Genomic DNA, 26,773 nt, shown 5'->3' on the forward strand with positions numbered 1-26,773 from the left:
ACGTACATTATAGAAAAATAACATCATCATCAATCATCATCATCGTCATAATAATGATAATACTAACAGAAATTCACCTTTAATTCTATCTTTTCAAAATTGTCCCACACAATGTGCACTTAGTAGTGTGCACACACAAACTACAGACACCTTATAGCCCTATGGAAGAGTACCAGTTTACTGAGTGGGAGCTGATATGTATGGTCCAGTGTGCATGTTTCTCTCTTTCAAGAGTATTTAATGGATTGGAAAGTTCCAGAACTCCAAGATATTATTATATGCCCAAATATTTTATAAAATTATACATTTAATTAATTATCAATTATTTCATTAATGATTTACAATAGTTTACAATAATATGATTCTGCTCAGTGACAGATAAATCTCAATTATTTGGTGGATATTTAGGATTATATGACAGATCACTGATTTGAGAGCCCCCAATTAATTTGGAAAATGGCCAAATAAGTCAACAAATTTGAGATCTATTTTGACATTTTTCGATAATCATTTTACATGGATTTAATTGGACAGGACTCGGACCGGACTTGTATTTCTTATTGTTATTAACACATGTTTTGACAATAATATTTGGCAGTTTTATAGAATTGTTGACTATTTTATCTAAAAACTTGGTGATTTTGACAAAATATAGGCGATGTTAGCCAAATTTTGGTGATTTTACCAAAATTTTGACGATTTCACAAAATTTTTATGATTTTACCAAAATGTTGGCGATTTTACAAAAATTTTGGCGATTATACAAAAATTATGACGATTTTACAAAAAATTTGGCAAATTTACTAAAATTTTGGCGATTTTATAAAAATAACGGCGATTTTACCAAAATTATGGCGATTTTACAAAAATTACGGCGATTTTACAAAAAGTTACGGCGATTTTACAAAAAGTTTGGCGATTTTACAAAAAATTTGGCGATTTTACCAAAATTTCGTCGATTTTACAAAAATTATGGTGATTTTACAAAAAGTTTGGCGATTTTTTACAAAAAATTGGGTGATTTTAGAAATATTTAGGTGATTTAACAAAACATTTGGCGTTTTTATGCGAGTCTGCGATTTTAGGCGAATTCCCGCGTTTTCCCTTGTGACATGGGGCCTTATTGTGATGGGGTTCGCTCAATTCGCCATCGCGGTTGTTTCTGGCGCATACATGATGATATCGTATCATCAGCGCTTTAAGCAACCGAAATGTTGATAACAATACTATTTCTATTGAAAAGCGCTGAAATCAGGTCGCAAGAATGCTCATTATAAATGCAGTGGTATTTTTAATTTGTCTGGTTCCAATTCAGATCCTTAATGTCGACAACACCTACCGTAGGGTATTTGGAATAAGTTTAATTAAAACCAATCTTTTTACTTGATTCTTGGATGGAGTAGTCGTATTGCAATGCTGTTAAATTCATTTATCAATCCGATTCTGTATAATATGATAAATAGCCGATATCGAGAAGCGTCAAAGAGGGCTTTTGGTTGCCGGAAAACGCCGAATGAAATAAAAACATCAATATCAACAGTTGAACTTCGTCATTCGGTTTTTAAGTAGCTACCAGCTATATAACATCAAAGTATTCTATTGTGTTGGAATTCTCGGAACGGTACTGACGATTTCAAAATGCCGTCATGTTTGTAGAAAACAAATGATGTCAAACCTTAAATCCCGTGAACACAGTTTGGTTCTAAATATCACACTGGACTGTTCGAACTGATCGGATTATAGATGTTCTGATCAAACTGAAGCCAGCTGTATCATCGCGATACTTTTCAGTTACGCAACTTATTTCGCTGCTGTGTTTTTCGTCACCACAGTAATGTTTGAGCGATACATGGCGATATGTCACCCCTTACAGCATCGAATGATTCAGGGCCAGGGAAGAGCTCTTAAGATGACCATAGTGACTTGGTTGGTGTCTTTAGCTATGGGATCCTGTTGTGCTTACAGCTTCAAACTAACGACGTACTGTGCAGAATGGCTCAATGATGTCGGGAGCATCCAAGTTGATGTTTTGCAAATGTGCGATACATATCCCATTGCTATGCCTATCATATACCGGGTCATTATTGTGATGGGGTTCGCTCAATTCGCCATCGCGGTTGTTTCTGGCGCGTACATGATGATACGTATCATCAGCGCTTTAAGCAACCGAAATGTTGATAACAATACTATTTCTATTGAAAAAGCGCGAAATCAGGTCGCAAGAATGCTCATTATAAATGCAGTGGTATTTTTAATTTGTCTGGTTCCAATTCAGATCCTTAATGTCGACAACACCTACCGTAGGGTATTTGGAATAAGTTTAATAAAAAACCAATCTTTTTACTTGATTCTTGGATGGAGTGAACTATTTTTTGGGACGCGGAATTGTGCAGTACCGCGTGCGGTACTGCACACTTCCGTTTACAGTCCCGCATGCGGAACTGCACATCCCGACCTGCATTCCCGCATGCGGGAATGCAGGTCGGGATGTGTAGAACCGCATGCGGATGTGCAATATTTTCGGTGTATTTCCGCGTGGGGAACTGCAATATTTTTTTCGTGCCGCCGCTAGGGGATGTGCAATTTTTTTGGTGTTTTTCCGCATGGGGATGTGCAATATTTTTGGTGTATTTCCGCCAGGGGATGTGCAATATTTTTGGTGCATTTCCGTTAGGGGAACTGCAACATTTTTGGTGTTTTTCCGCATGGGGATGTGCAATATTTTTGGTGTATTTCCGCCAGGGGATGTGCAATATTTTTGGTGTTTTTCCGCATGGGGATGTGCAATATTTTCGGTGCATTTCCGTTAGGGGATGTGCAATATTTTTGGTGCATTTCCGTTAGGGGATGTGCTAGGGCATTTCCGTTAGGGGAACTGCAACATTTTTGGTGTTTTTCCGCATGGGGATATGCAATATTTTTGGTGTATTTCCGCCAGGGGATGTGCAATATTTTTGGTGTTTTTCCGCATGGGGATGTGCAATATTTTGGTGTATTTCCGCGTGGGGAACTGCAACATTTTTGGTGCATTTCCGCTAGGGGATGTGCAATATTTTTGGTGTATTTCCGCGTGGGGAACTGCAATATTTTTGGTGCATTTCCGGCAGGGGATGTGCAATATTTCTGGTGTTTTTTCCGCATGGGGATGTGCAATATTTTTGGTGTATTTCCGCGTGGGGAACTGCAATATTTTTGGTGCATTTCCGCTAGGGGATTTGCAATATTTTTGGTGTTTTTCCGCATGGGGATGTGCAATATTTAAATTATATTAAATTACTATCCTCCGTAAATTGATTGATAATCGATCCACTTGAGGAAATTCTCCGTTGGAACTTTAATAGAAAGTGGTCACAATGTCAAGTTGAATATATAATAGTCATCATTAAAGAGGCGTGTGAAATTGATTTTAATAAAATTAATTTTATACAATAACTATAGGTTTCTATACTATGCCGACCTTTCGGACAAGACTTTCCAAGACTCTCTTTTAAATACAAAAATGCGACATTAATTACATGCGACGATCATTGATTGTCTAAAACTAATTACTAAAAAAGGTAAAAACACCTAAGAGCCTGACGTATTTTTCACCACGAATGAAGGCCTACTAAATTTTTGTCATGCCTATTTTGTTGCATGTCCGCATGCGGAACTGCAAAATATTTGGTGCAGTTCCGAATGCGGTAATGAACATATCTTTTCGCATGCCCGCGTGCGGAACTGCCAAATATTTGGTGTAGTTCCGCATGCATTTAATGTGAATGTCCGCGTGCGGGAATGTAATATATTTGGTTCATGTCCGCATGCGGGATGTACATGTTTTTTTCGCATGTCCGCATGATGAGGGAATGCAAGACGAGATGCACAGTTCCGGATACGTAGGTGATTTTTGGCATTCGGTGAGAGCAAAGTGTAAAAAAATATGGGGTCATTGGGTGAGAACATGACCTTTTTATAGAATGGAATCTTTGGGTGAGAGCCAAAACAGCGCCTCAAAAACCTCGAAATTCGAATTTCTAGTTCTAAATGCCGGGTCTAAATGGCTTCAAATTTCATTGTTTTTTTCTTCAAAATACGGTAAGTAACAAAATCAGTGATAAATGAAAAATGCTGTTCAAATTGAACTTGTAAGGGTCTTTGGGTGACAGATCAAATGGGAAAAATAGGGGGTCTTCGGGTGACAGAGCATGTGTTCGTAAAAAAATATGGGGTCTTTGGGTGACAGCGACGCTGAAAAGGGGGTCTTAACAGCCCTACATACGCGTCACCTCCAAAGTGGGAGTGCCCCCCTGCCCCCCCGGGAGGTCTGTCTGGTCTACCTGAAGAATTTTTAAGATTAAAAAAAAACCTTTTAATTTTTTTTGTGTGTGTGCATAAAATGTATACAATATACGAGCGGTCATATTATTATAATCAAGACAATATGGAGGCACGCGGAATATTTGGTACAGTTACGCATTAGTATCTATGGTTATACTAGTGAAAATTTATTTTCGCATGCCCGCATGCGGAACTACAAAATATTTGGTGCAGTTCCGCATGCGGTAACAGTCGCTTTTAATACCTGGTAAATATATACATTTCATCATGCTAAATACAATTATTTAATAGTTGATTATATAATAGTGTATAGGCCTACATTTCATCATGCTAAATTAAATTATTATCCTCCGTAAATTGATAATCGATCCACTTGAGAAATTCCCCGTTGGAACTTTAATAGAAAGTGGTCACAACGTCAAGTTGAATATATAATAGTCAATCATTAAAGAGGCGTGTGAAATTGATTCTAATAAAATTAATTTAATACAATAACTATTAGCTAGGTTTCTATACTATGCCGACCTTTCGGACAAGACTTTTTTCAAGACTCTCTTTTAAATACAAATAATGAAACGGACATAAGAGCACCTCGGACGTATCGAATTGCATTCTGAATACGAAGCATGTCTTTCTGATATCAAATAATTTCCATTTTTTGAAATTCACGATATAATTCAAATTTTATGACAAATTATTAAAATTTGATATGTTTCATATAATTTTTGATATATAACAGTCCTCAAAAAATGTTTTTGAATATTCACCTCGTAAAGTATTAAAGCGCGCCGCCACAGCTTAATTCCATGATCTTGATCCTATTTTTATCGATATACATCGATCACTTATCGGATTAAGTATTGGACACAATAGATGAAGTATTTGATTGACTGCGTCCCCTAGCCGCTTGTCTATTAATGTGTGCATATTATAATTTATACCATTAGGCCTATATGATTATGAGAGCTTTAATGAGGGGTTATAGTTTTTAGTCTGGTATGTCTGCCTATGCATGTTATGTTTCCATTTGTAAATGTGCTAGTGTGCGATGCATAATTCTTCTTTGCCCTGTATATTATATAAAGAATAACGATTAAGCATCATTTAATAATTTGACATGTTTGTAATGTTTCCATGTTCCGGTGTATGATTTGTTTAATATAGCTTACTATATCATGATATCGCATGTAAAGCTGCACCAAATATATTGCAGTTCCCCATGCGGACATGCGAACAAAAACAGCTTTTGCCATAAGCGTAGATCCCGAGGGATGAGGGGCTAAGGCTAAATCCCCTAATATTTTGCCAGGGGAGAGCGTGGCCTAGTGGTTAAGGCGTAGGACTGCGAATCCGAGGGTCAAGGGTTCGAATCCCAGGTCCGGCTCTTTGTGTCCTTGAGCAAGGCACTTCACTCTACTTGCTTAGTGCTTCGGAGGGCACTTTAAGCTGTCGGTCCCGTGTACATGCATATTTTCTCACATTAATGTAGTGTGCACGTTAAAGTACTGTTGACTGTACTTCAAAAATACAATCATTAACTCTAGGTTCCAGAGTTCTCCTCGCCTGGTTACAAATGTAGCATTGAGGAGTATCGAAGCAGAAGCAGAAGCAGAAGGTTCCATACAACCCCACCCCCAAATGTTGACGCCTGTACGACCCCTGTTAGGTTTATCTTAATTTAGCTATTTTAGATCCGAGACGAAAATACCTATTTCGTCTCAGTTTTAGATAGCTTTAGATGTCCTTTTCGTAAACATCAAAAAACCCTTCTCTGATCTCGCCGCTACTATTCATGGGCATCGTTTGATATCTGCGTAAATTGATCCACTTGAGAAATGTCCCTTGGACAGCTTCTAACATGAATAAAATGCACACAATGTCAAGTTTATTACAATGGCCACTAAATAGATTCATCACAATAGCCACTTATCATTAAGCGACGTGCGATAATATTTTTAATATAATAAAATACTATAGACTTTAAAGTTTATAACACTTTCTTTTAATTACAGCAAATGAAGCAAAACTCACAATAGTCAAAGTAAAACGATAGTAATATTAAAGAAATTTATATATGCATGTGATAATATTTTCTACGCCGCAGGGCCTACAAATAAAAAACAAAACAAATAAAACCAAAAACAAACAACAACAACTACAACAACAAAAACCTTTTCGCCGCCGCACACGCGGAACTGTAGGGCATACAACTCGTCTTGCATTCCCTCCCGGATTCTCTCATGAGGACATGCGAAAAACATGTTCACCCCACATGCAGGGCTGCACGAAATATATTGCATTTCCGCACGCGGACATTCGAACAAAAACCGTTCATTATGCGGAACTACACCAAAAATGTTGCAGTACCCCATGCGGAAATACACCAAAAATATTGCAGTTCCCCATGCGGATAATACACCAAAATATTGCACATCCCCTAACGGAAATGCACCAAAAATATTGCAGTTCCCCATGCGGAAAAACACCAAAAAATATTGCACATCCCCATGCGGATAAACACCAAAAATATTGCACATCCCCAAACGGAAATGCACCAAAAATATTGCAGTTCCCCATGCGGAAAAAACCCAAAAATATTGCACATCCCAAAAATATTGCCATCCCCTAACGGAAATGCAACAAAAATATTGCAGTTCCCCATGCGGAAAAAATCCAAAAATATTGCACATACCCTAACGGAAATGCACCAGAAATATTGCACATCCCCATGCGGATAAACACCAAAATATTGCACATCCCCAACGGAAATGCACCAAAATATTGCAGTTCCCCATGCGGTACTGCACATCCCGACCTGCATCACCGCATGCGGGAATGCACGTCGGGATGTGCAGTCCCGCATGCGGAAGTGCGTGACGGAAGGTGCAGTTCCGCATGCGGGACTGTGAGCGGAAGTGTGCAGTACCGCACGCGGTACTGCACAGATAGCAGTCGCTTTCAATACCTGATGGAGTAGTCGTATTGCAATGCTGTTAAATTCACTGATCAATCCGATTCTGTATAATATGATAAATAGCCGATATCGAGAAGCATCAAAGAGGGCTTTTGGTTGCCGGAAAACGCCGAATGAAATAAAAACATCAGTATCAACAGTTGAACTTCGTCATTCGGTTTTTAAGTAGCTACCAGCTATATATCACATCAGCGCATTCTATTGTGTTGGAATTCTCAGAACGGTACTGACGATCTCAAAATGCCGTCATGTTTGTAAAACAAATGATGTCAAACCTTAAATCCCGTGAACACAGTTTGGTTCTTAAGATGTTGATACTGTAAAAAATAATGACCAAAATATTTTTCTTTTTTAACATAATATTGTAGTCTTTTAACACTTTCATAACTTCAGCTGTGTAACTTACATAAATTCCCGCTAAAAGTGGTTCTAAATATCACACTGGACTGTTCGTACTGATCAGACTATAGATGTTCTGATCAAACTGAAGTCAGCTGTATCATCGCGATACTTTTCAGTTACGCAACTTATTTCGCTGCTGTGTGTTTCGTCACCATAGTCATGTTTGAGCGATACATGGCGATATGTAACCCCTTAAAGCATCGTATGATTCGGGGCAAGGGAAGGGCTCTTAAGATGACCATAGTGACTTGGTTGGTGTCTTTAGCTATGGGATTTCAGCTTCAATCTAACGACGTACTGTGCAGAATCATCTCGATGATGTCGGGAGCATCCAAGTTGATGTTTTGCAAATGTGCGATACATATCCCATTGCTATAATATCGCGTCATTATTGTGATGGGTTTGCTCAATTCGCCATCGCTGTTGTTTCTCAAAGTTGCGCGTACATAATGATACGTAGCATCAGCGCTTTAAACAACCGAAACGTTGATAACAATGATATTTCCATTACAAAAGCGCGAAATCAAGTCCCGTGAGAATGCTCATTATTAATGCAGTGGTATTTTTAATTTCCTTGGTTCCAAGTCAGATTGTTATTGTCGATAACATCCATCGTATACGTAGGGTATTAGGAACAAATATGATTAAAAAACATCTTTTTACTTGATTCTTGAATGGAGTAGTCGTACTGCAATGCTGTTAAATTCACTGATCAGTCCGATTCAGTATAATATGATAAATAGTCGATATCTAGAAGAGGGCTTTTGGTTGCCGGAAAACGCCGAATGAAATAAAAAACATCAATATCAACAGTTGAACTTCATCAATTGAATTAAAAGAAGCCAACAGCTATTACACCTTATCAGCGTACAACGAGCTTTCCGAGGAATTCGTACTGCCGATCTCAAAATGCATTCATGTTTTTAAAAAACAGATTGCCTCGAAATGATTTTAAACTTGTAAATCCCGTGAACACTCTGGTTCTTAAGGGATTTCTTGGGTTATTACGCGTTTATGTGCCGGTTAGTTCGGTCACACTTTACCATGTTGGTATGCTTGCTTTTATCATACTGTACTTATGATTGTATTTTAATGTAATCGTAACTATTATTTGGTAAAATTGAAATTGTATCATATCATATTGTAAAATATTAGTTGAAATGTGTTGTAGTATATTTAATATTATTTATTATCACACGAGGAAAAATACACAATCTAATGTGGCGCTACATGTGGAATATCAGACCTGCAAATGTTTTTAATCAAATGAAATTACGATATTATTTAAGAAAAGCTATTTCCTTCTCAATTGATTAGATTTTTTTCCAAAAAACAAATCAGAGGCCATGATAGAACCCGTATTCGATATGCTTGCACTCGCATTAAACAGGCAGTTCGCAAAACCATGGAAATAGTATATACTATTTCCATGGCTAAACTAACGCCTGCTTTATTCAGTCGTCTTTAAAGGGCATTTAAATAAAAGCACTTAATTTAATGCCCACGTGACCACATGGGCGCAGACATTACAGCGTCTAGACAGGATGTCTGGAATAGTGACCTTTGGCACAGCGGGGGTCTTCCTGTGTATTTCAATTTGAAACGCGGGATGCATGTCCAAATTTTCTAGCAAATTTGTCATTTTTTTGCAACTTTGTAGTATTACCGTATTCACTCGATAGTTAGCACATGTGCTTACTATCGAGGGCTTTTGAAAACGTGCAAAAACCGAAAAAAAATGAACAGCGCCATCCACAAAAGTGACAAAAGTGTAAAGGGTTTTGAGCAAATCATCGATACACATAGCTATATACGAACAATTAAACCTACAAATTTTTGTGTTAACTACATTAGCTCAGTTGGTAAAGCGACAGAATTTGAATCATCTTAAGAAGAGCGAACTGAGCAGGAGTTCGAGGCTCGTTATAAACTTTTCCGTTGTTTAATTTTTATTTTGGGGTTTGAGCTTTTCTTGATAAATTTAATCTTTTTTTGCTTTGTTTTTCATTTTGTTTCTTTATTGTTTCTTTTTTGCTTTATTTTGTTTTGTTTTTTCTTTTCTTTTCTTTTTCTTCTTTCTTTTTTGTTCTATTCATACTGGGGTCATGGGCTATTTATTCAACAATGTAGTTGGGTATGCCATGGGTATGCCCTCAATGTTAAAATGAGGTGGTCATGGTCCTCTTTGCCATTACACGCTACAGAAATTCCATATTTTTCAAAGGCTCTGATGATGGTTCCTTCTATCAAATGACTATCATTGAAGACTGAGTTCCGCAGTCTATTTCAAAATACTGACTTCGTTTTACATCAAGAAGGACACAATAACTGCGACTTAAACGTGATATGGACATGCTTTTTAACCGCAAAGAAATCTTTTGCATTTTATCATTTTAACCTTATCCATTATACTTTTATGATTTTGTGCAATACGAAAAATAAAAAAACAAAGAGCGTGTTTATAGTGAGCCAGATTATGCGGTATTTATATTTGTTTATGTTTTACTAACCATTGCAAATCTAGACTACGCGGTAGTTTAGCTAAATAACGGAAAGATTGTCTCACTATAAACACGCTCATTGTGTAACATGTAAAATCCCGCTCCGATTCAATTGCGCCTGTTACATTGTGTGCTTTATTGAATCAGGGACCTTGTATAGAGGCCCTGCATGAAATTATCGATTGGCTCCAGACAAAGGATTTGAACCGGTGTCCTTCACCGTAGTTATAGCGGAGTGCAGTCCATTCAATCAAATGTTGTCATCAACCTATTTGATCGTAGTGCAGGGTTATGTGTGTGAGACGAACTGTCACGGTAGATTACAATCATGCTTTTATTGAATGCATTTGAGTAGTCCGCCATATTTACGGGATGATACGTCACATGCAAGGCCTCTATATGGAGGGACTGTAAACGGCTTCCACCCATTGTACCATGCGAGTTGCTGGTTTACAAATTATCCTCAGTTGAGCAAGCATGAATAATACGTTGATCAATAGACCCTGGTACGAATCCAAGCACAGTTACAACACAACGCGTGGCTTGTCTTGTACATTGCGAAATGAGCCTACATGTTTAATGACATACTCTAGAAATGCCAACATAAATCTTCAAAGAACATCATCAGGGATCGATATAATGGGATAGGCATCGTAGTATTACGTAACACACCGAAAGATGTAGTTTAACTCTAGACAATAGGCGCCATATTGCAGGAGGGTTAGAGTTCATAGAGGAAACGTTAAAGGTTAGTAGATTAGGTCACCCAGGCACATCACTAATGTGTTTCACGAGTTGTAATACCGACAGGTAAAAACATTGATTTTGTAAAATTCTCCCGATTTTTTAAAATTACTAAATAAGGTTAGTACTTCAAACCATTCTTTGATGAATCTATGCAATATGACGGTAATTTTTGAAACATCTAAGAATCAATCTTAAACATCTTCATGATATTCATTTTTTTGCGCATGGTCAAAGCATGCTCTTGAGCTATCCACAGACTATCCGGTGGAAACTTCAAAGCAACGATCATGCGTTAATATTTACAAAATGGCGAATGATGTAGTTTAAGTCGAACAATAGCGTGACCGGCGTGACGTAGTTTTTGGCATTGTTCCTATATGCACTTTCACCCTCCTGACATCATCTTAAGAATTATTTCACTATCGAAATCAGTAGGAATACCAAGCGTACGGTGTACACATTCCAGAAAAAATATTATTTTGTTTGTTCTAGCATTCTGTATCTCCACAAAATTATCACATTTTGTCTTCAAAATCCTATGTAAATGATTTTCCATGCTACACAGAAATTGTGTTCGACAAAGGATAGACATTTTATACAATTTTACATAACTTAAAAAAGATATTGGAATATTTTGATGTTTTTTTTAATATTTAGTAGGGCAACATGAGTAAATACAAGGGGGTGACACTAAATTCACGGTTGTTCTATTAGCAACGCAAAACCTATGAAAAATTCCGCTGGTTTACTAGCTAGAAAGTGAGGCCAGTTATCGATCCGTTATGAATAATTCATGTTCGACCCTTGGATCATGTTAATTGCTATTGGCAAATAACAACGTTGTTAGTTTTGCGAACTTTGCCTGTTCAATGAGAGTATAGCGCGCCCTCAATACATCTGGGCGCAAACCAGGCGAAAACGATCCAGTTTAATGAAATGGCGGACGGATATTCCCATCAGGCACCAGTGATATGTTTGTTTCAAAGAAAGTCTACTAATTTGATATGAAATGACATTTTGCAATAGCAAAGTCAAAATTAGGACTTGAGGTCAATAACATGAAGGAAATACGTGACAGAGGCAAGGTGTGAAACACAAGTAGTATTTGAAGTTAAAATAACCTTTGATACCCGACCTGACCTTCCATAGCTTTCCATCATGGCGCCTTATTCGTCTTTATGTATTTCTATATGCTCTCAAGTAAAATAAAATACCAATATGCACTAAGCAGACAGAATGTTACTTGGCTCCCAGCATGAATTATTGATTTTATACGGAGGTAAAGAAATACACAGTTGCCTGCAAGCCGTGCACCATACTCCAAATACTTCGGTAAATCTGAATAATGGTCACATGTAGACATATCATGTGTTCGGGAAATCACGTGGCAACATTTTAAGATTTCAGACTTGTTTACTAGTTAAATTGTCATTTGTACTGTTGATTATTTATCTTTGTTAATTAATATATCTTTTAAATGCTGATAAATCGTGGTTGGCTGCCCATATTGTATGTTAAATTCAATGTTTTATGAATATAATTCTACCACGCAGAGGGGGTCACACAGCATAATTTCACACTACACGATTTAGCTAGATTTGGAGCTCTGCACTTCAAATTCACGTCAATTTCAAATTTTATACACTTAATATATTTAATATAATACTTATTTTTTTGTTATAACAAACTGGAACACGAAATGTACTAGCTTATTACCTATACAGAAAGGGGATTTATACACATTCACTCAGCAATTTGACATGCCTGGCGCATCAAGACATTCTCTGTCTGGATAACATGACTGTCGCCCTCAATACGTCTGGGCGCAAATTTAAATAACAATACGCTATTTACATATGAATGCGGCTTCATGCTAATGTCTAGTGCCGCTTCCAGGCCTATTCCGTGGTAAATAATAAAATTCAAACATAGCGCACTCGGCGCAACTCGCATACAATCGAAGGTCGAGAAGATAATCTGATAACAATAGCTTGACAATAGCTATCAACATCTGTTTCCAGTCCCTGATTGAATGGCCAAAAATACGCCAACAATGACATAACAGCAAGCCAAAGACGAATTCTGATCACCAAGTGGGTTGGAGAAGTATGGAAGGACATTACAATGAAGGGAACCAGACATATAGACCTACTGTACATATTTCGAGGAGCATAACAAACAGCAATTGGTGTCGTATGACCTTTGACATGCATGCATTCTTTTGTCGAGAGTGACATGGTCTTTCAATTCGTGCCGAGTGTCCTTGTCAGACTTGACTATGCATCAGTGGTCATGAAAGGATTCAATTAACCTCTGCCCCAGTAATCCAAAGCAATTGTCTGAAATTGCTCCTCGGAGATGTATCATACTCCTCAAATGATAGTCATATAATGACCAAAAGATAAATGACTGACTATCATTGAGGACTAAGTTCCGCAGTCTAGGTGAAGCTGAGTCCTATCAAAATCAAACAGGAAACAATTTCGTGCCTAATTTTAACACCGGGATTTTTTTCAAATGTATATCCAAGAACTATGTTTTTATTCAACATTTTTTATTTAACATTACTGAAATAAAAAAAGTTTTTTATTTGACCGAGAATTTTCAAAGCAAAAACGCGTATTTCTGAATTGTGCTGAGTTTAACATGTATCGACCGACTTTTAGCACGACTATGCGTAACATTAAATTCGCAAGGGAAATGTTACGTGTAATCCGATTATCACTGTCAGCTGGATCACGCTTTTGAGTTCTGCACCACGATCGATATGATTGCAACACAAAGTCTATGGCATTCAACGCCATTTATTGTTTTATTGTGTCCCAGCAGCTATGTCTGCCATTGAGGTGTAGCATGGGTGTAGGAATGCATGAATGTAGGGGTGAAATTTTAAAGTTGATCCAATTATTCGCCAGCGAAGTGTTACGTTTAATCCGATTATCACTTTGTCTATTAGAACGAAATGAGCGTATTTATTTGCCTTCAAAAAGGTGCGTGATTAAGTTACCAAGGAGTTATGTAACCACTCCACTTTTAATCCAACTGATCTCTAATTGTTCCTTTGGTAAAAATAAATAAATAAATAAATAAAAAGCCCACAAAAACCTTCAAGAATTGTCAAATGTAGGCCTATATTCGTAGTTAAAAAAAGACCTGTAAAACAAACATGGCAGAGAAAAAAATCTAAATAGTGAAATACTGAACAGATTTGAACTTCACCGAGTCTCGAAGTCCGGCGTTTTCCAAACTGAGCTAATGGGGTTAAGACATACATTTGCAGGTTGAATTGTTCGTATATAGGTATGTTTTGAATAAATAACCCATGACCCCAGTATGAATAGAACAAAAAAGGAGAAAAGGAAAAGAAAAGAAAAAACAAAACAAAATAAAGCAAATAAAAAACAATGAAAAACAAAGATTAAATTTATCAAGAAAAGCTCAAACCCCAAAATAAAAATAAAGCAACGGAAAAGTTTATAACGAGCCTCGAACTCAGTTCGCTCTTCTTAAGATGATTCAAATTCTGTCGCTTTACCAACTGAGCTAATGTAGTTAACACACAAATTTGTAGGTTTAATTGTTCGTATATAGCTATGTGTATCGATGATTTGCTCAAAACCCTTTACACTTTTGTCACTTTTGTGGATGGCGCTGTTCATTTTTTTTCGTTTTTGCACGTTTTCAAAAGCCCTCGATAGTAAGCACATGTGCTAACTATCGAGTGAATACGGTATTGTAAGAGTTTCCGTCGATAACTTTTTTCCGTCGACCAAAACTTTCCAAATTTAGTTCTTGAAAACATACTAAAAAACAGAATCTCCCAATTTTTAATTAAGTTGCACATTAAATTTTCAGCAATTTTGATGATATTTGTCTGAAAAATTCCTACCTCTTAGCATTGTAGCACATCTACTGATCACTTGGTGGTCTTGGTATGGCGGCACCCATGGGTCACGTTGGCATTGAATTTAGTGCCTTTTATTTAATACCCTATGGTAACTGTTATTTGCCAACCTTTATCGAGAGGTGAGTTCGAGGTTTCATAGTCATCTAATATCTTGCCTCAAATTCTATTTCGCAAACCAAATTTGTCATATAAGTTTGAATTGCTAGAAGAAAACCTGTGAATTTAGTGTCACCCCTCTACGATGTGATGTTGTGTTTAACGTGAACAGGTCGCCATATTCTGGAATATATGCACAATTCGGTGGGCAAACATTGTGGTCAAATGTAAGTAATGAACTAAGGGAGTGTTCATAAATACTTTGGTGGGGGTGGTTGGAAAAGTTTGAACGTCGGACGTCAAAATTATTTTGATCCCCCCTAAAAAAGGGTGGATTTTTTTTGATCCCCCCTTTTTATGGTCTAAAATTTTTTTGATCCCCCCCCCCTTTCATGTCCTAAAAAAGAAACCAAAAATATACATCATTATTAACAGTCCCCAGCATAGATTTATTTTTGACATTGGGGTTGGAGAAAATTTCTTGAAGTCCAGTGAATCCAGCACCTTTTGGCGACAAAATAAGTTTATGGTACAAATGCGCGCGAACCGCACAAATTTATTTTGAAGCTAAACTGGTGAAATATAGTACAAAACTGGAATTAATTTGCACGAAGCGCAAAAAAATTGGCACTTTTTATTTTAAAATGACCAAATATGGGGTTAATTTTGGTTAGAAACCCATACAGGCATCAACTTTGGGGGATGATTGTATGGACCATCCCCTATCAAAATATTGGGGGATTTATCCCATCCCCGGGATCTACCCCTATGGTCATTAACTCATTAGCTAAAATTACCGTTTGGAGTTATTACTTATTGGAGTTATAACCCTAATTATAAAGTGCACACATTTTGTTGATTTGTAGCTTGAGATTACAAAATTGAATACTTAACATTCATGCGCGCGAAGCGGGCAAAAATTGTGGAATGTACATGCCATCTCGTACATTTTACTCCGGAATTTTACCCTCAAATTTTTTTGATCCCCCTATTAAGGTCTGAATTTTTTTTTGATCCCCCCCCTTTTTAGGACCCAAAATATTTTTGATCCCCCAATATTTTCCACCCCCCCACCAAAGTATTTATGAACACTCCCTAAAATCGCCAAATTGGAGTAATATCAACGAACATTGAGTCAAGACTACGTGGAAAGTTTGGGGTAAGTAAACCATTTTCTTATTATATACAAAAAACCAAGGATATCCAAAACTCAACTTCTTTTCACAATGCGATATATTATAATAGTCCATATTTAGATCGACGGCCTACGCTGGTTCTTTTAAGTTAATCAGAATAAGAATGTATACTGACAAGTGACTTGCTTGTCCTGTGAATAAATAATTTAAAAACCACAGTTTAACTGGTCAGATTCGCCATATCTTCTGTCTTTGTTTCGTCACCAATTGTACCGTAATTTTTAGCAGATTTGGTTTTTTCACCATGTACATGATGTGCCTCCTCCGAGCGTTCTTTGTCTTCAAGATCTTTGATCTCCATCTTCGGTTTCCCTTGTATTTTCTCTACATGCGAAGACATTGCGTCTGAGATATCTTCAATAATAATGGCTAGAAACACTAGTCCTAGGATGATCCAACAAAATATTATGATCTTGTAGATCTTTGGGTAGTTGATGTCTGGATTTTGGATCGCTGGATTGAGTGCTGGGTAATGTCTGAAGAACACTTGAGTCAGTTGGACCTTGCATGTTATATAAGTCAGAATAATTTTCTCCCCACCTATCCTTGATTATTTCCTCATCGGTGAGAACATTTCCTGCTTTGTCTTTTACACTTTTCGTCCGTTTAGGAGGCTTGGTAGCATCTACTTCCTTGCATAAATTATTGATCCAGATGTCCTTACACTGTTTTGACTGCCTTTCGATCTCTCTATGCAGGAAGTTGTATCTGTTTTTGGAGTTGTCTGTAACCTTTTGTTGCTTAATCTCTCTCTTTTCATCACATAATTTATTTGAGTACATTTGTAAGCCAATCTGTAAGCCCATCTGTAAGCCAAGGCTTTTCATTCATTCATTCATTCATTCATTCATTCATTCATTCATTCATATTCATTCATTCATTCATTCATATTTTATTTTGTCAATCATCAATCAATTAGAAAGATACAGATGTAATACAATAATGATATTAATAATGATAGGCTTTTGTGGCTTTGGTTTCTTGAGGCCGAGCACATTATCAGATATTTTCCTTGAAGCTTTGTTTTACTGAGTTTCCCTTGTATTTTCTCTACATGCGAAGACATTGCGTCTGAGATATCTTCAATAATAATGGCAAGAAACACTAGCCCTAGGATGATCCAATAAAATATTATGATCTTGTAGATCTTTGGGTAGTTTATGTCTGGATTTTGGCCTGTAAAATGTTTTAGAAGAAGAAAAAAGAACAAGAAACGGTGAAGGTAATCGGGTGTTATCATTTTATCATTTGTGTCATAAATAATTTCTAACATTTCAGTTGCAAAGATTACTTCAAAACTAGCAGCAGCATTTGGGAAGTATCTCTTGTGTCGTTTGGATAAGCATAACAAATATCTTAATCCAAGAATCACAAGGCGTTCTTGGATGTAAGTAGAAGCTGTTGACAAATGTGTCCATAAGTATTGAAATCTAGTAACTGACCTTTTCGGTAAATCCTATAAGCCTTTGCGAGTACACCTAAGAGGTCGTCATTTGACGTCACGCCGATCTGCGCCGATACGTACATCGTTTATCGAACATCGTTACGCATTGCAAGTCGGCATGACGTCAAATAACGACATCTCAGGTGTACTCGCAAAGGCTAATGGGATTTACCGCAAAGGTCAATTAATATTGGTGACAGATAATTTCATTTAAATAAAATCAGAATTGATCATATTATATCCTATACATAGAAAATATTAATTAGTCATGAAAAGTGTCTTAATTTAATAAAATGCTGAAAAAAAGTAATTTTCCACGTTAATAAAACTAAGCAACATAGTAATATATTGTTAGCTGTCGGGAATATAACACCTTTTTTCACTATCACAGATGAGCTTGTCATGCAAATTAGTTGTGTAACAAATTGTTTTTACGATGAAACAACAATTTGTTATGTGCGTTACAATACATGACAAAGTCGCCTTTTTCGAATTGTCACGACCATTGTTCACTACATCCGTGACATATAAGACATCAATCAATGATTATTTTTTCGGTCATTTTACAGCATTTTTAATTATTTTCTTGGACGATGAATTTTCAATTTATCATTAACTATTAATTAGTCAAGGTAAGTCGTTTTTCTAATTAATATTTTCAATGCCTCGCTATGAAAAACGGCTGCAGGATATTATGGACGTATTAAGTCAGGAAATGCTGAAATTGGTTTTAATCTTAAAGAGTGGAATAAAGAAGAAACTATGATTATGATCGATATTATTCTTACTATACTTTCAAATTTCAATATTAATATCAAAACTACCATTCAACATTTCCAGCAACAAACATAATAATAATAATGCAGCCTTCTTGCACTAAATAAGTCATCGATTCCTCCAAAGGGCGGCTTATTTCAATTGGGGACCATTAGCCTTTTCGGTTTTAGTATGGCGTACACAAAAGGAGGGCAGTCTTCAATCTGGGTAAAACCAGGCAAATTAAAAAGACTTGACCCACTTCGTGCAGCGCCATCCTATTGTGTCCGCCATTTCTCTAAAAGGCTAATGGCAATTGACAGAATCAGATAACTGCCTTCGAGCTCCGGCATTGTCATGACAGCAACCTACAGTTCTCGTGACAGTTACCTGATTGAGACAGTCAGTGGCTAATACCCTACTCTCGATACTTATCATGCTTATTGTGAGCTTGTTGCATGCGCTTTTATGGCTCTCTGTGCACGAAACAGACGGCATAACGTCCCCTCCGAAGGACGGGTTACTTTCATATTTGTTGAATCATGTTACGCTATGCACCATGAATCATGTTTCTATATGCACCAAGTTTGGATTTAATCTACATATTCTGCCAATTAAATTCAGATTTTTTTCCAATCTCCAGCTGCAGTTGCAGCCGCCAGGAATTGAACCACGGGTGAGTACCATAATATTCACACCTTCTTGAAGAGAGGACCATGCCTAGACGCAACTTTACCTGCAACGAAGTCTCCGAACCCAATAGTCGTCAGCGATATGAAACAATAGTACCAGGCTTCATGATACGTCCATCCTTCAATAGCTTTGAAAATTATCGCAGGAATTACAATGAATAATGCAAGTTGTACCACGATCAGGACAAAAACACTGATTGCTTTCCGCTGTGAATTCTTCTCAATTATGTGAAATTGGCTATAAACTTTATCCATGGCGTTCTTCTTTAGTTTATTGAATTGGACTGCAAGAGCTGATAGCAGAAAGCCACATATTGGTATGCCGATGAGAGCATAGACGATGCAAAATGATTGTCCAGTTCTTGTGCTTGGAGAAATGTGACCATAACCTGGGAAGACAAAAGAAGCTAAAAATTGATACAAAGATCTTCGTTTTCAGGGCCGGATTTACCTTTTTGGGGGCCCTGGGCCAGGCCAAAATTTGGAGGCCCCCAAACTCACTGTGAGGAAGGCATGTGCACACAAGTGGCCAAGTTTTGGTTTAGGTATAAGATCGACAGTGGCAGCGGGAGCATTACAATTTAGAGGCAGACGAGCATAGATTTTACCAGGACATTTTCGCGCGAAGCGTGCAAAAAAATCAATATCAGACTATTTTAGCCACAATAAAGATGAATTTTGCTATATACTGTGCTGGTACGCGCGAAGCGCGCAGAATTGTGCAATTTTACCTTATTTTGGCCCAAAACATGGTGTTTTTCGGGCTAAAAAGGATGCAGAGGGTGATATTGGGGGCCCGGGCCCATCTGGCCCAATGGTAAATCCGGCCCTGTTCGTTTTGACGGGAGGGTGCCCCTGGTGAAATATAAATTCGGGGAATGTCCACTTTTGTGGCAAAGAATACCACATTTTAGGAAAACTTTCGAATTTCGCCCTTCAAAATCTCTCCTCTTTCCACCCCTTCCAAACGAAATGATGGTGCCACTACTGAAAAACATAATGCAGCATAATGATACGGGGTTCAAAAGAAAATTACAAAACATTTCTCTGCATAACTTGACATTTATTTTGTTGATTTGAAAAAATCAAAATTCTGAGAATATAGGAGTTGTTTTTCTACCCTCCCAAAGTTGTTCCATTGCCAAAACCAATTTCCTTGGTCAAAAATAATCACAAATTCCAAAAATGATCAACATCCCATACAGGTAATGTACAAAACGGTCTGGTATGATTGATTTGATCATGATTTGATGTGGCCACAATAGATTATTAAGAGGCTGGATGCTGACCGTAATTCAATCAATCAATCTCTGATGCTGGCCATATCTCTTCTTGGCAACTAAAGAACTACTAGAGCATCACACATAGTGATTTTACCATTTTTGAAACACCGGTAACCGGTTTAATATAGAAACCCCCATTCATGACAAAATTCATGGCAATGAATCATTGTTTTATATTGAAAGATGATTGCATGGCTGACCGAGTTACAAGACATATAAAATTTACATAACAATTTAATCAATAAAAACATTGATCACGCTCATATCGAGAACGTTTTTGTATTAATGTATGTATTTAAGGGGGTACTACACCCATTGATTTTTTTTGCATTTTGTGAAGAAATTACAAATAAAAATTGGACAAAGTGGTATGCAAAATGAAGGGGCAAATCTTCTCGTTTTATTGGTGGCATCGGTATCAACGTAGCTTACATGCTTTTAAAAGTAGAAGCCAAAAGGTGGTACATCACTGATGATTTAAATTCACTTCATTTTGGAAAGCTTACTATCAACGGATTTCGTTAAAATTTTGGATATGTGTTGCTAACACGTTAGGGAAATAAAGTTGATATGTAAAATGGGAATAAGTGGTTCCTGATTTCTTTTATGACTTCATGAACTTGGTGCTCCACAACTATCAAAAAAGGCACTGGTTAAAATGCTTCTATTTTCAATGTTGAGCTATATTTTGTATTTTTAACTTGCGACATTATTTCCCTGAAACTTAATTAAGCCACAGGTAACAGGTTACCACAACCATACTACAGCAATGTTGAAAAAAATTGTATTTCTTGTCACCTATACCACCATATTGGGTAGTTTTCCGTAAGCTTAACGTTTGTGATTTTGGTAACTATTTTATATTTATTTGTGAAATCCATCTCAACTAGGCATTCTAAATTGTACTCACCATTTACATCCCAAGGTATATTAGTATATCCACCTTGCACTTCTCGATATATATCCAGTTAAAGACAGAATATCAAAATTATTCCTCATGATATCACAAACTCTCACATATGTGTATTCAAAATTGATGCTTAAATTTGACCTGAACCAATTGACCTATAACCTGACATACGGTGACCTAATAGCCTTTTCTTCTCCTAACAACACATTATAATATTATTGACTAATGACTATACATCCATTGTGTAAGTGTTTATATATTTTGCATGCACCACTCGAGTATAACAAAGGATTTAATGTATTCTATTCATGTACCCTACTTGAACATGCTGAATAGAATAAATCATGGTTTGTTATGAAACACGCATCTGAGTAACTAGGATACAGTAAACAAAATATATATAGGGCTAAAATGACTTACTACAATTGTTTAAAAGCACTTTTTTTCTTCTTTTTTTCATATTTTTTTTATTTCACATGATCCGTGCATATATCGCCTAGCTATAAATGAAAAAATATTTATTTAGACCAATCAAACCAGTATATGGGTGTAGTACGCCCTTAACATGTTGAAAAGTGCAAAAAAAATTATATTTTGGAAAATGTGTTTATTTTTGACCAAAGAAAAATGTTTTTGAGAAGGGAGGGTAGAAAAAAGAGAAAGATTCCTCTATTCACAGGCTTTTAAATTTTTCAAATCAAAAATGTATGTCAAGTTAGGGAAAGAAATGTTTTGCAAACAGAGACTGGGTCATACACCAATGCACTATGTGTATAACTCTTTGTGTATCTACTGAGCTAACTTGACTGCTTGCCAAATTTGAGCTGCAATCAGGGAATTGCCACTACTGGAAGCGCAGACCCTATTCATACGGGCTATTCATATCACAACAAACCATACCAGTATCAGCACCCCGGGTTCTCGTACGGGTAACCAAGAGAATAAGGTTACAGCCCGCTAGTCCGAAGGCCCGCCAGTCCGAAGGTTCGCTAGTCCGAAGGTTCGCTAGTCCGAAGGTTCGCTAGTCCGAAGGTCCGCTAGTCCGAAGGCTCTTTATTCCGAATTCTAAATAAGGTCCGCTAGTCCGAATTTTTAACAAGGTTCGCTAGTCCGAATTTAAAATCATGTCCGCTAATTCGAATTTGATTTAGGGTTCGCTAGTCCGAATTATAAATAAGGTTCGCTAGTCCGAATTTTAAATAAGGTCCGCTTGTCCAAATTTAAGAAAGAAAGAAAGAAAGAAAGAAAGAAAGAAAAAAGAAAGAAATAAAGAAAGAAAGAAAGAAAGAAAGAATGAATGAATTAAAGGAAGAAGGATTTATAGAGAAAGTAATCAATGAAGAAATAAAATAAATAGAAAAGTTTGTATTTTACACATTCATAATAGGCCTAGCTCTCGTTGTTGTTTTGAATTATTTCCATTACCATTGAGGCGATGGTGTATATTTGGTTACAGCCCGCTAGTCCGAAGGCCCGCCAGTCCGAAGGTTCGCTAGTCCGAAGGTTCGCTAGTCCGAAGGTCCGCTAGTCCGAAGGTTCTCTATTCCGAATTCTAAATAAGGTCCGCTAGTCCGAATTTTAAATAAGGCTCGCTCGTCCGAATTATATTATAAGGTTCGCTAGTCCGAATTTAAAATCATGTCCGCTATTCCGAATTTGATTTAGGGTTCGCTAGTCCGAATTATAAATAAGGTTCGCTAGTCCGAATTTTAAATAAGGTCCGCTAGTCCGAATTTAAGAAAGAAAGAAAGAAAGAAACAAACAAACGAAGGAAAGAAGGAAGGAAGAAAGAAAGAAAGAAAGAAAGAAAGAAAGAAAGAAGGAAAGAAAGAAAGAAATAATTAAAGGAAGAAGGATTTATAGAGAAAGTAATCAATGAAGAAATAAAATAAATAGAAAAGTTTGTATTTTAGACATTCATAATAGGCCTAGCTCTCGTTGTTGTTTTGAATTATTTCCATTACCATTGAGGCGATGGTGTATATTTGATTGCAATTTCATTCATTCTGCAAAACCTACATCAGTAATTTTTAAAAGGAATAAATATTCAAATACTTTAGAAAAACAGCATCTATACCATGTATACTTTTTGTGTCTTTAGAACCTAAATATACAGTTTTCATCGATTTGGAAACTTATTGGGTTACTTGCATTGTTTCCTTTCTGAAAATGTATACTTTTATGTACTTGCCATCATTACTTTTAAAGAAACAATGCAAAACATGAACAATGTTGTGAACCTGTGTGCACCTACTCAGGTAACACGCTATATTTGATCAAACACCTCCAATACATTTTGAGACCGGTGTATGGTGGCGCTGATCAGGTTCTTTAAAGAAAATTCGGACTAGCGGACCTTATTTAGAATTAGGACTAGCGGGCCTTATTTATCATTCGGACTAGCGAACCTTATATAAAATTCGGACTAGCGGACCTTATTTAAAATTCGGACTAGAGCACCTTTTTTTTTATTCGAATTAGCGAACCTGATTAACAATTCGGACTAGCGAACCTTTTAATAAATTCGGACTAGCGAACCTTCGGACTAGCGAACCTTCGGACTAGTGAACCTTTTTTTCGGACTAGCGAACCTTTTTGCAAATTCGGACTAGCGACCGTCACGTCCTCCATTGAAATACGTGTTCGGATTAGCGAACCTTCGGACTAGCGAACTTTCGGACTAGCGGTCCTTCGGACTAGCGGGTACTCGCCGTATATTTGATTGCAATTTCATTCATTCTGCAAAACCTACATCAGTTATTTTTAAAAGGAATAAATATTCAAATACTTTAGAAAAATGGCAACATCTATACCATGTATATTTTTTGTGTCTTTAGAACATAAATATACAGTTTTCATCGATTTATATAGAAACTTATTGGGTTACTTGCATTGTTTCCTTTCTGAAAATGTATACTTTATGTACTTGCCATCATTACTTTTAAAGAAACAATGCAAAACATGAACAATGTTGTGAACCTGTATGCACCTATCAGGTAACACGCTATATTTGATCAAACACCTCCAATACATTTTGAGACCGGTGTATGGTGGCGCTGATCAGGTTCTTTAAAGAAAATTCGGACTAGCGGACCTTTTTTAGAATTCGGACTAGCGGGCCTTATTTATCATTCGGACTAGCGAACCTTATATAAAATTCGGACTAGCGGACCTTATTTAAAATTCGGACTAGAGCACCTTTTTTGATTCGGATTAGCGAACCTGATTAACAATTCGGACTAGCGAACCTTTTAATAAATTCGGACTAGCGAACCTTCGGACTAGCGAACCTTCGGACTAGCGAACCTTTTTTTCGGACTAGCGAACCTTTCTGCCAATTCGGATTAGCGACCGTCACGTCCTCCATTGAAATACGTGTTCGGACTAGCGAACCTTCGGACTAGCGAATCTTCGGACTAGCGGACCTTCGGACTAGCGGGTACTCGCCGAGAATAATAGCAGTTGAGTTCCGGTCCTTGCCCAAAAGAATTGCAATTCAGCTCAATTTGTCTACGAGAAAAAACAGGGAGCACGGTGGCCGAGCGCGGGTTCGAGCCCTGGCGACGCCATCGTGTTGAGCCCATGAGTAAGGCACTTTATCTCGATTACTCCTCTCCACCCAAGTGTGAAATGGGGAGCTGTTATGAATACTGTCCATTGAGCGCCGCCCAAAGGTATGAGCACTGTATAAAATACCAACATTTATTTAACATTTTTATAATACCGGGGGCTCGAACTCGCGCCCGGGAAAGCGTCTTACCGATTGAGCATGGCTGCTTGAATAAGTAAAAAAATTACTTCCGAATCAATAAAAATGACCCTTTATCAAATCAAGATATTTAAAATAACATGCCTACTCACCAATTGTTGTAATAACGGTTCCAGAAAAGAAATAGGCACTATGATATTCCCAGTTAGACGGACTTGTCACATTATAGGACGGGTCTACGCCGTTGTCGATAGCTTTGGTTACAGTGGCTATCAACTCCAAATCTGCGCTTGTCAAACACGTAAAATTTGTCAAAATTTCTTCCTTTAGATTCCTGGTATCTTCCCTTACGTTGTCCTCATTTGTTGTTTCCAAAGAATGAAAAGCGAGCATGCCGATGATTAGATAAATATGAAAGACGACGAAGAGAATAAGGATTGTTTTCCAGCCCGCCATGTTGCTATGTAGGAGCTTCCCGGAACTATCATACCATTATACCAATGCAGTTTGTAATATAATGTACTCTCACTTTTCAGTATAGTAGTACGGTACTTTAATTTTCCGGGTTTTATGTTTGGACAACTGGAAGCGTGTGCAAAGTTCAAAAGGTTAGTCGTGCAACTGGTATTAACAGAAATTTCAGCAAGTGAAATTATATATCACGGCATTATATAATGCAGAGGAAGATATACTTGGGCTAAAATACCCTTTAAAGGGTCACAATGTGACAAACTGAAATAATAACGAGATCATACTAGTAATGAGATATCGTTTATAGACATAATAGTGTTACTATTCCACATAAACAATGAACATTTTAATATTCGCTTTAAGGGTTCCAAAATGAGCGTTTATTGCGTTTCGACAGTATTTTTTTGTGGGATATGAGAGCACCTCAGACCTATCGAATTGCATTCTGAATACAAAGCATGTATTTCTGATATCAAATAATTTTCATTTTTTGAAAATCACAATATAATACAAATTTTATGACAAATTATAAAAATTTGACAAATTATAAATTTTTTTGATATATAACAGTCCTTGAAGTAAATTATATAAATCTAATGACATATTCTTAAAGTGTATGTAGCAGGAAGGAAAAGCCGACGGTCAATTGAAAATTTTGACCTTTCATATTGAAGATATGGATTTTTTTCCCAAAAAGACCTAATTTTTTTTGGTGTTTTGGGTAAAAATCTTCAATACGAAATGTCAAAATTTTCAATTGATCGTCGGCTTTTCATCCCACCTACATACACTTTAAGTATAAATCATCAGATTTATAAAGTTTACTTCAAGTACTGTTAAATATCAAAAATATCAATTTTAATGATTTGCCATAAAATGTGTATTAAATTGCGAATTTCAAAAATCAAAATTATTTGATATCAGAATGACATTCTTCGTATTCAGAATGCAATTCGATATGTCTGATGTGCTCTAATGTCCCACAATAAATACTGTCCAAACGTTCATACCCCAGCCCTTAAGTTTTCCATTTCATATCTTTACAAATATTTCGAAATTTCATAAAGCGATCAGTTTCAATTGGAGTTCCATCCTATACTTAATTAATTCTAACAAAAGATGGCCTTGGTAACCATGCTAACAACAAAACCAAGTTTTCTGACAAAAACCTTTTCAGATTCCTATTCTACTGTAATGAAAGTGTATGCGTATTATCTTCAATGGATATTCTTCGTATACGAGGGTCATTCAATAAGTTCTACCTCATCTCCTATAAACTTAGCAACCCAATGCATTTTAACTTTAAAAAAATTTAAAACCAGCATCCAGATGGTCTTTCAGAGCATGAGAATCTGTTTGTATAAA

The 26,773-nt window shown here is 36.8% G+C and overlaps 1 protein-coding gene across 1 annotated transcript; it reads right to left on the bottom strand.

Moving 5' to 3' along the window:
- Positions 1-16,303: 16,303 nt before the first annotated feature.
- LOC140156986 (potassium channel subfamily K member 10-like) lies at positions 16,304-25,458 on the bottom strand. Its single transcript, XM_072180038.1, has 4 exons — positions 25,090-25,458; positions 19,080-19,424; positions 17,173-17,319; positions 16,304-16,527 (listed from the first exon to the last, which is right to left on the bottom strand). Exons 1-4 carry the CDS (start codon positions 25,391-25,393, stop codon positions 16,304-16,306), a joined length of 1,020 nt encoding a protein of 339 aa, XP_072036139.1. The 5' UTR covers positions 25,394-25,458.
- Between the last annotated feature and the right edge of the window lie 1,315 nt (positions 25,459-26,773).

Source organism: Amphiura filiformis, chromosome 1, assembly GCF_039555335.1.
Source record: "Amphiura filiformis chromosome 1, Afil_fr2py, whole genome shotgun sequence".
Taxonomy (NCBI): Eukaryota; Metazoa; Echinodermata; class Ophiuroidea; order Amphilepidida; family Amphiuridae; genus Amphiura; species Amphiura filiformis.

Excerpts from the sequence above, each read along its gene's own strand:
- LOC140156986 (XM_072180038.1), bottom strand. The coding sequence starts at position 25,393 with ATGGCGGGCTGGAAAACAATCCTTATTCTCTTCGTCGTCTTTCATATT. Across the intron at positions 19,425-25,089 it reads AACCGTTATTACAACAATTG|GTTATGGTCACATTTCTCCA; the intron begins GTGAGTAGGCAT and ends TTGTCTTCCCAG. Across the intron at positions 16,528-17,172 it reads GAAAATACAAGGGAAACTCA|GACTAGTGTTTCTAGCCATT; the intron begins GTAAAACAAAGC and ends GGATCATCCTAG.